This window comes from Psammomys obesus, unplaced genomic scaffold (genome assembly GCF_907164565.1).
Source record: "Psammomys obesus unplaced genomic scaffold, mPsaObe1.curated_primary_1811, whole genome shotgun sequence".
NCBI lineage: Eukaryota > Metazoa > Chordata > Mammalia > Rodentia > Muridae > Psammomys > Psammomys obesus.
Window position 1 is genome coordinate 3,678,501 of NW_026596064.1, and position 13,374 is coordinate 3,691,874.

Consider the following 13,374-nt stretch of genomic DNA (forward strand, 5'->3'; position numbering starts at 1 on the left):
GGTGTTCCCCCCCAGCTCCATTCCTGATCTCCCTCCTCCCTCCCCATTAATTTAATTTGTTTACTTTACATCCCATCTGAACTTGCCCTCCCTCCTCTCCTCCCAGTCCTCCCTACGGGGAGACCTCCCATGAATATCATCCTGCCTTGCCATGTCAAGTTGCAGTAGGACCTGGGGCACATCTTCTTCTGTTGAGGCTAGACAAGACCATCTAGTTAGGGGAAAGGGATCCAGAGGCAGGCCACAGAATCAGAGACACGGACGTACCACCCCCAACGCACCGCACCTGATCTCCATCTGATTTCCTTTCCTGCTATGGCTGCCCGCCAGCTCCCCGAGCATGAAATGTTAACCGATCCTTTGTGCTTTGGCATGATGTGTAATAATCACCAAGCCCTATTGATTCCGCTTCCTATGCTGTAGAAATCCATCTCTCCTGTCTCCAGTCAGTTGCCTCATTTAGACTGTTAGCATGACCTACGTGATCTTTCTGTCCCTTCCCTCCTAGCTTACTCCTCTTCCACTGAAGTTGGCTTTCTAACACAGGTGTGACCCTGTTGCTTAGGAACAGCATCTGCCCCTGAGGTGCTTGGCCAGACCTTTTGCAATCTGATGCTCATCTTCTTCTCTAGGCCTTCTTAAGACCACTTGTGGTTCTTCCTGTGCCTCACCCTCACTCTGTGCATGCTCTGCCCATCCTTCACATTTGCTTCTTCTTTTTCCCCACTTTCCCCCCAGCTATGAATGTCTTTTCATCCTTGCAGCTCTCACGGCTACGAGCATGTCTCTTTTGGAGCAGCTAGCACACTGCTTCGCCTCCAGCACAGCCTCTGAAGCTGGGATGCTCATCCCAGTTCCTTTATTGGAAAAACCCGGGTAGCTTGCTCCTCTATGCTCTGGTCCCTTCATGCATAGATGGGGCTGTAATTCCCAATCTGGAGGTCTCGCAGCATCATCATTAAAGGTGATGCGCGTAAGGCATTTAGGAGGGAGTCTGGACTATAATAGATGTCAATGAACAAGTAAGAGGAAGGCCATGGAGACAGAGTCTTAAATAACCCACAAAGTCAATGCTAGGAAGCTCTGAGAAGAATTTGGATTAACAGTTTTGTGTTTGTTAATCAGGAAGTCAGTTCTGTGCCAAGACCTCCTCCCCTGTACTCTCAGGCGAGGATACGTACATGGACACTTATGAATTTTTCAGTGTGTAAACAGTGAATCACCACATATCCAGGTTATCTAGTGTTCTATGCGATAGTTACATAAAACGTAAACAGATACATACACAAAGGTCTGGAACCATGTGCACTGAAGTTTTAGCAGGGACGTCTGTGGGACGGGAAAGCAAGCGCTTTAATTTTTTCGTGAGTAAAAAGTTACATTGAGGAGCTGCAGAGATGGCCGGGTGCAGTTTTCTGCACCCACATCATCAGGTGGCTCACAGACACCTGAAACTCAGGTTCAGGGGAGAGAGTGCTCTCTTCTGTCCTGCATGGGCACCTGCACACATTGGACCCACACAGACAAGCAGGCAGGCACACATACGCATAAAAAAAAAAAAACTTTAAAAGAAAATGCATTGCTCATGTATTGCTTTTACCCCCACCCCTACACAAAAAAACATCATTTAAAAATTTCCCCAAGGCCCCTGCAAATTGCAACATGTGGGATGTCAGTAAAGAAAACAAAATGTTTTAATCCAGGGGCCAATGTCAATATTGTTCTAAACCAATCCATGAAGGAAGGGCTTTGGAGGTAAGAAAGGAGAAGGCACAGGTCCAAGTTACCTAGTGAATTCGCGGGAAAACTGAGTTCAGGAAGTAACTTTCAGGGCTCAGGCTCCCCACTTCTGAATGAGGAAATGTACTTTTGTTACCAAGGCTGAGAGTGCCCAGCATGGAAGAACAGGTTCAACTCCAGGTCCTGACTTTTTTTCTCCTACCCACTTTAAGGTAGTGGGGAGAGTTCTCCATTGGTTTCTTCATCTAGAACTTGGTAACAGCAATGACTTCCCACAGGCTGGGCTCCACAGGACCATTGGAATGAACTCCAAGTAACCAGCCCTAGGCAAAGGCTTGCTCTGATGACTCTATCATAAGCTTTGGCTTCCAAGCCCCAACCCCAGTAGTGACAACCTGATTACACAAGGGTGAAAGGTCAACTTTCTCCAAGGCTGCATTTTCCAGTAGACACAGAAGAGAAAGCCTCCTCAGGCCAGCTCTGCTGACTGACCCCTCAGCCCAGGCCCCAGTACTGTGTGCAGTAGGGAGCTGGTGAGTGGGGGTGAAGGGCCTGTGGAGGTTCTGTTCTTCGCATCTCAAGACAGACTTAACCACAGGAAGCAGTTATCTCCATTTGTGTCAGAGGCTGAAGCATATGTTTGCTTTCTTGCCTCAGGGGCTGGGAATCAAAGGATGCGCATGGCAGCTTTCATTTCTCATCACGCTCTTGTTTTGGTTTCATAGGCACCAGTTCCCGGCTCTACAATTCCTGACACCTGTTATCTATCCTCCAGTTGATCAAAAAGTTGAGCTACATTTGCTCGAAATGTCAGAAGTGATAGAGAGAGCGGGGATGTCACAGTCTCCGTGGCAAGAGCAGGCTATCAGGGATGCATAAAGAAAGCCGCATGTGTCAGATTGCAGGATGAATGGCGCTTCCCAGCTTCTCCATTCACTCCCCTTATTTCAATGTACACACCACCAACACTCCATTTTTAAGATTCAGAGTTGGAGGAGACTACACGGCTCCCATACCCACCACCCTCACTTGACAGATGATGAAAAGTATATCCTAAGAGATGGCGCATCATGCCAAATACCATATGGTGAATTAACTCCAACAGAAGAAAAGAATAACAAAAGCTCACACAAGAAGTTGGGTCCATGCCCGTATCATGCCCAGGCATCTGGCCAAAGCAATTAATCCTGTGAAAAAAAATAATAATTTCAAAAAACCCATCACTTTATGTGAAAAAATTTTAAAATACTAATGTTTGAACTCCCTCCCCTGTTCATGAAATTCTGTTCTATTGCCCGGGTGTTGGCATTCCTCAAGTACCATAAACCATTGTAATCTGTAGTTGGCATTGGATAGCCTGGTAGAATACAGCAGGGAATTGCTTGGAGCCCAAAGACACAAGAATGAGTCTGGGCCATTTCAAGATCATCAGTGTGGCTCTGGGCAAGCTGATTAACTGCTTCTATCTATCTATTAACATATCCATTAATCCTTATGTCACACAAAAGCTGAAGCCAAGATGAGACAATGCTCATGAAAGTGTCTAGCCAACTCTGAAGTCTGTAGTTAGTCTGTGAGTCCAGACCCTTCAGACACAGCCAGTGGAACACTTTCCTAGAACTTTTCTTTTTGATATTCAGTAATTGAAGTCAACTCAGTCCTATTTATTGAATTTCTACTAGGAAAGGAACATTTTATGTTAGGTGCTGGTCGCATAAACGTGAAGACATTCTACAAAGATGAAGACACTGACCACCTCTTCTAGAAGGGGAAGTGGACATTAAAAAAGCCGCCGTTCCAAAGATGGTAAGAAATATGGCCACTGATGAGAACAAAGGAAGAGCTGCCTTGTCTGGGGGATGGAGGTCAGAAAGGGGCCATGATGTTGAGCTTTCCCAGGCAATGCTAGGTGGGGAAGACCGGGAGGGCTGTTCTAAGTCTAGGGTTAATCATATGCAAGGCTGTGCTTTGGAATGGCTGAGGCACAGGTAAAGCAGAGGATGACTCCATATACAAAGAAAAGCCGTTCCTTTCCTTTAGGAGAGAGGAAAACAAAATTTTCTGGTAGGTTTAAAAACAAAACAAAAAACATCAACAAACGGCCTTCCAAGGCCAGGATGACTGAATTAACTTTTAGAGACTTAGCTTATCCTCTGAGCCATAGGCAAATGGAACTCAGAGTTGCACAAATCGAAGCCCCTTGTTGGCCCTGGACTGAGCAAAGGTACTAGGTGACTGAGGAAGAGAAACAAACAGAAACTTTCCTAATTTAAAGGAAAATGAATGGGAAATAGGTTGTGGGGCCACCTAACACATCCACAGAACATTTTTCTTGCTCTTTTTGAGTGTTTCTGGAGGCCTTGACACTCGAAGTGATAAAAATGATTAGGGTAGGTGGGGTTTCAGATCCTGGAAAAACTTAACAAGAACTGCCTGGTGAGAAGCGGCAAGTAACACAAGAAACAAGAAAGGTCGAAGCGCTTCAGGCCCATTAGAATTTAAAGTGGTAGGTTTCCGAATTCCACATGCTTCTTTAAAATGCTGCATTGTCTCTTTAAGAGCATGTGGTGCACTTCAGAGCCTGATTCATGTCACCAGCTGCCTCTGATTTCAGCGAGAAATGCAGAATTTATAGGGAACTGTAAAATGGGGACAGGTTTTTAGTTTTCTAAATTGAGGTTTAACTGGCAAACTTCTGAAGGCTCAAGAAACCACAAGTGAGGTTGTGGGGAACTGGTTTCTTTTCCGGTCAGGGAAAAAAAAAATAATAATAAACACACAAACACATTATCTAACTCTGAAAGTGTTTGGAGGAAGAAATCGGTTTTGCTCTTTGCCTAGTAGGAAAATGAAGAATCAGCCTTGTGGGCAAGAGGAGGAGGATTGCATTAGCCAGTAGGCAGCACCCTTTGCTGGCAGAGAGAGAAATCTGAGCCTCAGCCGCGCCAGCCAGGAGCAGGCTTTGCACAAAACTATCTGGTTTCAAGTTGCTGTCTCCGGAGTCCCTGGGAAGGTGCCCCAGGGACAGGACTCCCTTTGCAGGGCCCTGAGGATAGATGAGAATTCCTCATCCCCAGCCACCAGAAAAACAAGCAGGTGAGTACCTAGATACAAGGTCAGACCCAGCGGGGTGCTTTACCATTGGTCTTGGAGGGGACCCTGCGTCTTCCTCTGACCGAGCACTCACCTCATTTTCCTGCCTTGTGTGCTCCTGGCCTTGGTCCCTCCTGCCAGACTTGTCTGTGAGCTCGTCCAGTCCCCGGTGTGGTGTCAGCGATGCCTTATCTTTGTTCTGAGGTCCCTGTGTGTCTCTGGAATTGGCTGGCATTCTCCATTCAGGTCACGCCTTCCCCTGCCTGCAACAGATCCCCTCTCCCCCTCTCCCTCTGCCTTTCCCTCTCTCTGACTGAGCTTGTGCACACTCAGAGGACCTGACAGAACTGTTTCCTTGGAAGATCTGCTGGCTAGTCCCCTCCCTGGGAGGGACTGCAGCCTTTGAGAAAAAAAAAAAAATCTGAGACACTTAGAGGTGTGTGTGTGTGTGTGTGAGAGAGAGAGAGAGAAAGAAGAGAATTAATTTCTCTTCACCCTCCCTTGCCTGGTGGCTATAACAGTTTGTTCTACTTCAGGACCCCAGCAAAAGAACAATTAAACAGAGACAGCCAACTAAAAAGGCAATTCTAGGAGATGATAAAAAAAGAATGCAGATCCCAAGCCTCAGCCTATCCTTGGACATCTGCAGGTTTTTCTGAAAACCGAGTGTCTGGTACAGACTGCGAGGGAGCACCAGTTTCTGCAGTTGGCTACTTTCTCTCCCCACTTGAAAGGCAGACGCGTGGCGCTGCTTAGCTGCAAGCGTGCAGAGGTCTAATCCACCAATTTGGGAAAGAACTTCAGCAAAGTCAGAGAGTCCAGTGACCCTTGCGTCTAGGAAGACCTGTGCCTGTGAAGGGTCAGTGCCCCAGGCCTCTGGAGAAATGGTACTGCGGACCTATTATCATAAGAGATAGCCCTCGCTATCAAGACGGCACCAAATGGACTCTCGCCACATGTACCCCCCCCCCCCAATTAACCCCTACCCTGTCACCACACTATAACCTCTGCGCTCCGACGATGGAGTAATAACTCCAACACACAAAAATGAAGAGAGTGCAAAAGGGACATCTGTGCCAGGCACAGATGCTATCTAAAGTACTTTTACAAACTCCTGAAGGTTCTCTGGGGTGCATCTTTTACAGGTGAGGAGATGATGGTTTGGCAAGCTGACACGACCAGCCAAGGCCATCCAGATACCCATTATCATTCCTGAGGCTAGGGCCTCTTCAAGCCAGCTGTGCTAAAGCACTTCCCACACTCATTCCTTCAAGTACCTTTGCGTCTTGTGTACATCACTGGTGACATTATAACTCCACTTTCCAATGAAGAAACTAGCCAGAGAAGCTGGTCACGTAGCTAGAAAGGGAGGAAGAATTTCACCTCTTATACACGCAATTATACCGTGTCTCAGTAATATACCATAATACATGTGCCATAACACCACATATCCACAAACCGAATCATCTGGAAAGAGCTTTAGACACTGTGCAGAACTTAGCAGTGATCTGTGTCTTCAGCCCAACCTGGCTGTGCGTGGCACTTAATGTTCCTGATTCTGTCTCCCAGCTTGCTCAGCGGAAGCTGTAAGGAGGTTCGGGCAAGGTTCCAACTATAAAGGGTGCTTTTCAGTCCTGCAGAAGGCTACCTGCCACCTGGATCAAGGTGACAAAGACATTCTCCACCCTTAGATAACACTCCTTTGACATGTTTTTTTTTTTTTTTGAGGAGCAATGACTTCACAGCCGCTGTAATTCTTGCCTGTTTTCTCTAGTGTCTCCATTTTAGCTAATCTTTTAAAAATGTATTTATTTTTATTTTATGTACATTGGTGTTTTGACTGCATGTATGTCTGAGTGAGGGTGTCAGATCCCCTGGAACTGGAGTTACAGACAGTTGTGAGCTGCTATGTGGGTGCTGGGAATTGAACTCTGGTCCCCTGGAAGAGCTGTCAGTGCTCTTAACCACTGAGCCATCTCTCCAGCCCCTATCTCAAGTGTCAGCCTGGTGTGCTTGGCATGGCTACTGGCCTCTGGTTGATAATACGGGTGCACAGGTGCGATATGCAGGGAAGTCTGAACTTAAGCATCCTCTAAAAGAAATGTTCTCTGTCGCAGGCAGGATAAAAAAAATACAAAAGCCTGTAAAACCCCCATTAAGCAGACTGTCAGGCTCTTTAGACATCAAATAACTCTCACAAAACAACATTTTAATGATTTAAGTGTAAATGAATCAGAAACACATGGGCTGCATTTCTTTTGGAATACACAAGGGTTTTCAAACCAACGGAGAAAGAACTTGGCAAGACTAACACTGCGCATTGGCCATGCCCGGGAAAGGAGTCCCTCAATTCTTCCTGCAGCTCAGGGTGCCCTCCTCTGGCTTTAGCGTACGTGTTAGGAAAAACGTTTTTTTTTTTTTTTTTTTTTTTTTTTTTTTTTTTTTTTTTTTTTTTCTGGCTCAGGGCACAGACGGAAGGGCTTGGGAGGGGAAAGCCACAAGCCGCCCCTTTGTGAAGTGTCACACAGAGCAAGTAAGCCTCCGGGGATACCTTCCTTTTCTAAAGCTGCCAGCGATCCACGGGAGACGTTTGAAGGATATTCTGAGCTCAAGTTCTGGCAATGTGCAGCAGATCTGGTGTGTGCCTTCCCTAGGAGTCAGCCAAAGCTCAGTGGAAGGCTCTGGGTGTGGCTCCCGCAGCTCTCTCCTGGCTTGGACTAGTCCTTTGATGAAGGCTCGCTGAGATGTCCTCATCAGATCCAGGTGTGGGCCAGATGCCCTTGCTGCCCTCGGGTCTGAAGCACTGGGCTTCCCGGTCTGTAGTCTCAGTTGTCTCGGCTTTAGGGAAGGCATCTACTTACTTAGGCGAGACATCAGTTCACTTGTGTAGGAGCTCACAGAGCAGGATGTGGGTGTGAAAAGATGCTCTGATGGTAAGCAGCTTCCCTGTGCGGGGACAGGAGGCCAGAGGGGCTCTCACGAAAGTGCCAATTGCTTCCTCTGTGGTTTTGACAGTGTCGTCATTCATTACTCATAATCCTATCACGGATATTAAGAAAAACTCATGTTTGGAAAGATTCAATTAGTTTCTTTAAAAGTCTGAAAAAAAAATAGTTTAAAATGCACACAAGGAACCCATAGTTCTTTAGTTCTAAGCATAGAAATCTGGACCGCAAGGGTGGGTGAAGAGCCCTCACAGTCAGGAAGCCCTGTTAGAAAGCAGCCTCTATGGAAATGAGTCCTACAGCTTTCCTACCCCGGAACGCTGGGGTTTACATTTTCTACCATAATATTTACTTTGTAGCCTCTCAGTGAAAGTTTCTGGAACTCTGCTAATGTGTCAGAAAATGTAAAGAATTTGCTCAATGGATTTTTCTTTTGCAGGGGGGCGGGGCAAAACCTGAAACCTGGGCTTCCTTATGAATGTCTGAGAAGAGAATAAAGAAAGAAAGTGAGTGCGGTTTAGAGTTACAGTCGTGGTGAAGCACAGCTACAATCCCCTGTTCTCAGAAGAGAAGCAAGAAGACCTCAAATTCAAGGCTGGTCTAGCTGCCCAGTGACACGCGCATCAAAAAACCAGACCAAACCAAAACATCCAACGGTAGGTAGTTCAGCTCGTTGACTAGGAGTATGCCAAAGGCCATAACTTCTGACCTTCCAGGTCATCACGATAATGTGGGAAATTAAAAGAATTCCCATGTTTCATCCCGAAGAGCCAAATTCACGTCAGCTGAATCTGAAATTGTGAAACTCCGCCTGGCATGACTGCACCATTTTTGTTTTTTTAAATGCATACAACACAGAGCATCATCATAAATGGGACTATTTTTCTGATTTCTTTCTTGGCACGTTGTCTTTCAGTGTCTTCTATGTTGATTTTGCATCCTGCTACTTTGCTGTCAGTGTTATCAGTTCTAAGTTTTTTTTTTTTTCTCTCTTTCTTCTTTTTTTCCCCACAAAGTCCTTAGGGTCTTTAACACACAAAATACACTGTTTATTTACAAATATGCTAAAAATTAGTCATTCTTCAAGAAGCAGTTCCAGGAAAACTAGGTATCCAGATGTAGGAGAAAGGAACTAGATCTCATCTCTCATACTGTATAGAAATCAACTCAAAATGTGCCAAAGATGCTATGCAAGACCTGGAATTCTGATTGTGTTAGAGCAAAACATAAGGAGGATATATCAAGATACAGATACAGGAAAAGACTTTCTGAAAAGGACTTTAGCAGCTAGAAGAATAAAATCAAGAACTCACAAATTATTTTGCAACACTAAGAGGCATCTGTACAACAAAGGAGATAATCTAATGAGGAGACAACAGAGAGAGCAAGAGGAAATCTTTGCCAGCTACATGTCTCACAGAAATTTAACACCTAGACTGCATAAAGAACTGAAAATGTCGAACACTCTGAAGCCAAACATCTCAAGTGATGAATGAAATGAAGAGACAGTTCACAAAGAGTTCATCAGTGAAGTACAAACAGCCAACGAACAAGTGAAAAAATAGTTAGCATCCTTTGCCATCAAGGACATTCATATTAAAACTACTTTGAGATTCATTTCATCTTGCCTCAGTCAGAATGACCATCGTCATGAAAACACTCAATTATCACACCATGGTACAAAATTCTATATATTTATGACATACAATATGATTTAACATAGGTGAATATGGAATGTACAGACTCAACACATTAACATATATGTCTGCTCGAAGAAAATAGCTGGCAGATGCAAATTAGGTCTTGGTTTCATGGAGGACATGGAAGGTCCTCTGTAGTGTTGGGAACTTGGACTGTGACTTGTGACATTGCCACACAGAGGAAAGGGGGTCTGCTTTTAAACCTGAAGGTTCACCCTGATAGCAACCCACATCTTCCAGGGAAGCCCTGTTTTCCAGTGCCTCACGATCTCCCAGAGCAGTGCTAGCATCTAAGAAAACAAACTAAACCGAAGGTGTTTTCTTCTAATATATTTGTATTTGGTTGATTTAAATTATTCTTTGTGTTATTGCTTAGCATTATTTATTTTGCATCTGGGGAGTTTTTTTTTTTTTTTGTTATCTACTGAGGAGCCTGTTTTTCCCATAGGTTATTCTTGACACCTTTGGCAAAGACTTTCATCTCCATTTCCTTATGTATGTGGGTCTCTGCCATGCACCATTAGCCCACATGTCTGTTTGTTGTGCCTTATTATTTATTTTGATTTCTGTAGATTTAAATGTTACTTTCTCTACACTGTAAATCCAAGAGTTGTGCTGCCTCTAACTTTGTTCTTTTATGTAAAATTTTTCTTGAAGCTGCTTGAAATATTTTGTAGTTTCATAAAATGTTTGATATTTTTCTACCTTTGTGAAAAATATTAGAATTTTCAGAGTGACAGCATCATATCTGTATATTACTTTGAGTAGTGTGAGTATTTTAATTACCTGTATATAACTTTGGGTAGTATGACCATTTTATTTTAATTACACTTTCATATTTATTCATCTTTGTGCATATATGTACAAACATATGTGTCATGGAAGACATGAGAAGGTCAGAAGACAACTTGGAGGAGTTGATTTTCTCTTTCCAACAATTGTGTTCCTGGAATTGAAATTAAGTCCTCAGCCTTGATAGCAAAAAACCTTCACCCTCTGGACAACCCTGCTCACCCAGAAATTAAAAAAAAAATCATTTCTTCAAATCCATGATAAGGGGCATATATCATTTGTTTATATTCTATTTACTTTCTTTCACTAGTCTGTTAATGTACAGAAATGCTACTGATATTTGTACACTGAATCTGTATCTTATAACAGGGTTTAAAAAATTATTTTACTTCCCCCCCCCCCGAAGGAGGAGTAGCCTTGCTAGGCCACAGAAGAGGACACTGCAGCCAGTCCTGAAGAGACCCGATAAGCTAGGGTCAGATGGAAGGGGAGGAGGTCCTCCCCCATCAATGGACTTGGAAAGGGGCAGGAAGGAGATGAGGGAAAGAGGGTGGGATTGGGAGGGAGTGAGGGAGGAGGCTATGGCTGGGATACAAAGTAAATAACCTGTGATTAATATAAAAAATAAAAAATATTTTAACAGTTTTCTTTAGACTTCTAAAGCTTTCTATGTGTAGGATTATATCAATATAACTTTTCCCTTTTAACTTGTATGCCTTAGATTTAATTATTTAATTTTCTTTTTCTTATTGCTTTCTCTAGTACTAGCACTCTGTTGAAAAGTAGCACCACAAATGAACATTCCTGTGTTGTTCTGATGCCAGAGGAAAACAAAAGCTTTGTGCTTTTAACAGTTGAGTAGGATGTTGCCATGAGCATATCATATACAACCTTTGTTAGGTTAAGATACATTATTACTTCTGTACTTTGCTGATAAGAGCATAAAGGGATGTTGAACTTTGTCAATTCTTTTTTGCTCCCTATTGAGGTGATCATATAGTTTTTTTAAAGATTTGTTTTTATTTATTATGTATACAATGTTCTATCTGCTGTACACCTGCATGACTGAAGAGGACACCAGATCTCATTATCTGAGCCACATGGTTGTGAGCCACCATGTGGTTACTGGGAATGGAACTCAAGATCTTTGGAAGAGCAGTCAGTGCTCTTAACCTCCGAGCCATCTCTCCAGCCCGATCATACAGTTTTTGTCCATTTTATTACAATATCGCATTTATTGATTGGCATGTGTAGAGCCATTTGTATTAGTTTGCTGTGACTAAATATCCCATGAGAAGCAACTTAAGAGGGAGCAAGTTTATTCCAGCTCACAATGAAGGGCTACACCGCCCTCCGAGGGAAAGAAATGTAATGGCAGTAGCACGAGGCAGCTGGCCACATCGTTTCTGCGGTAAGGAAGAGAAGAGTAGACAGCAGGCTGGAAGTGAGACAGGACGTAAAATCATCCTCCCACAGTGACCTGCTTCCTGCAACAAGAATCTGCCCCCTAAAAGTTCCACAGCCTTCTGAACAGCATCCTCAGCTGAGGATCAAATATTTCAACACCGGAGCCTATGGGGACTTTCTGTATTAAAACTATGGCATCCCTTCTTTGGCCCTCATAGACACATGGCAATCTCATACTTCAAAATACATTCTTTCCAACTTAAAATGCCCTACGGTCTTGAACACTCCTGTTGCGAACGTTTTGCTTTATGATATGTAAATGTATGTTTATGATATGTATACGTGTTTTTGTTACAATTTCAGGTTGGGGATTTCAGTGTGTCTATACCTGTTAAGTCTCTCCTGCGGAGCATGGTCTTTGCCAGGTGGAATTAGTTGAATTCTGAGGACTTTGAGGGGAATAAATACAGCTCAGAGGAAGAAGGCGTGGGTGCTTGGGGGAGGACTGCTTGCTGCTGGTTCATCCTTTGCTGCTGTTTTTTGCTGTTTGCTGATTTGCTGGTTACCTCTACTTCTGAATTATTATTATTATTTTTTGGTATTGGTATTGCCCCCCAAAGAATCCTGCAACCCTACGCAGCGGAAAGTAGCAGAGTGAACTCTGTTCCCTGTTCCCATCTGTTTCCAGGTATTTTCTTCTAGTAGACATGTATGTTAGTGTGTTGGGGGTTGGAAGGGAGGTAGAAGTGGTTAAGAACCCTAAATAAAATAGGTTTGATAAAAAAAATCTAGGTCAACGCAGTCCAAAGTCTGTCCAAAGGTCAAAAGTCTCTTCTGTGACTCAAGGCACTCTCCTAATTGTGATTCTCTGTTACATGAAAACAATAGCAGCAGCAGCAGCAAAAACAACAACAACAACAACAACAACGTATATACTTTCAACATACAATGACCCAAAGTCAACATTACCATTCCAAAAGGAAGGAATGGGGTATAACAAGGAAAGATCAAATCCCATTAAGACAAACAAGGATACTTCACTCAGAATGATCTTTTCTAGATCCCACCATTTGCCTGCAAATTTCATGATTTCCTCTTTTTTGATTGCTGAGTAGTATTCCATTGTGTAAAAATACCACAATTTCTGTACCCATTCCTCCATTGATGGACATCTGGGTTGTTTCCAGGTTCTGGCTATTACAAATAAAGCTGCTACAAACATGGTTGAGCAAATGTCCTTATTGTGTACTTGAGCAAATTTTGGGTATATGCCTAGCAGTGGTATAGCTGGGTCTTGAGGAAGCACTATTCCTAGTTGTCTGAGAAAGCGCCAGATTGACTTCCAAAGTGGTTGTACCAGTTTACATTCCCACCAGCAATGGAGGAAGGTTCCCCTTTCTCCACAACCTCTCCAGCATGTGTTGTCACTTGAGTTTTTCATCTTGGCCATTTTGATGGGTGTAAGGTGAAATCTCAGGGTCATTTTGATTTGCATTTCCCTGATGGCTAATGATGTTGAGCATTCCTTTAAGTGTTTCTCTGCCATTCTATATTCCTCTACAGAGAATTCTCTGTTTAGCTCTGATCCCCATTTTTTAATTGGATTACTTGGTTTGTTGCTTTTCAGCTTCTTTAGTTCTTTGTATATACTGGATATTAGCCCTCTGTCAGATAAAGGGTTGGTGAAGATTCTTTCC

At 43.6% G+C, this 13,374-nt stretch overlaps 1 protein-coding gene and 1 long non-coding RNA gene across 5 annotated transcripts in view; one reads left to right on the plus strand and one right to left on the minus strand.

Annotated features, from left to right (window-relative positions):
- The window catches only part of Masp1 (MBL associated serine protease 1), a 67,954-nt gene extending 62,409 nt beyond the window's left edge, over positions 1-5,545 (minus strand). For 2 of the 4 annotated variants that reach the window (XR_008722172.1, XM_055625178.1), the window contains exon 1: positions 4,928-5,545. Coding sequence is in view for 3 of the 4 variants with exons in the window: in XM_055625178.1 (XP_055481153.1) it covers positions 4,928-4,932 (5 nt within the window). In the remaining variant the exon portion in view is untranslated. The remainder of the gene's footprint in view (positions 1-4,927) is intronic. The other 2 variants (XM_055625180.1, XM_055625181.1) reach the window with 1 other exon arrangement.
- On the plus strand, positions 4,591-12,900 carry LOC129689769 (uncharacterized). Its single transcript, XR_008722173.1, has 2 exons — positions 4,591-4,836; positions 8,218-12,900. It is a non-coding gene; the product is annotated as an uncharacterized LOC129689769 (long non-coding RNA).
- The last annotated feature ends 474 nt before the right edge of the window (positions 12,901-13,374 follow it).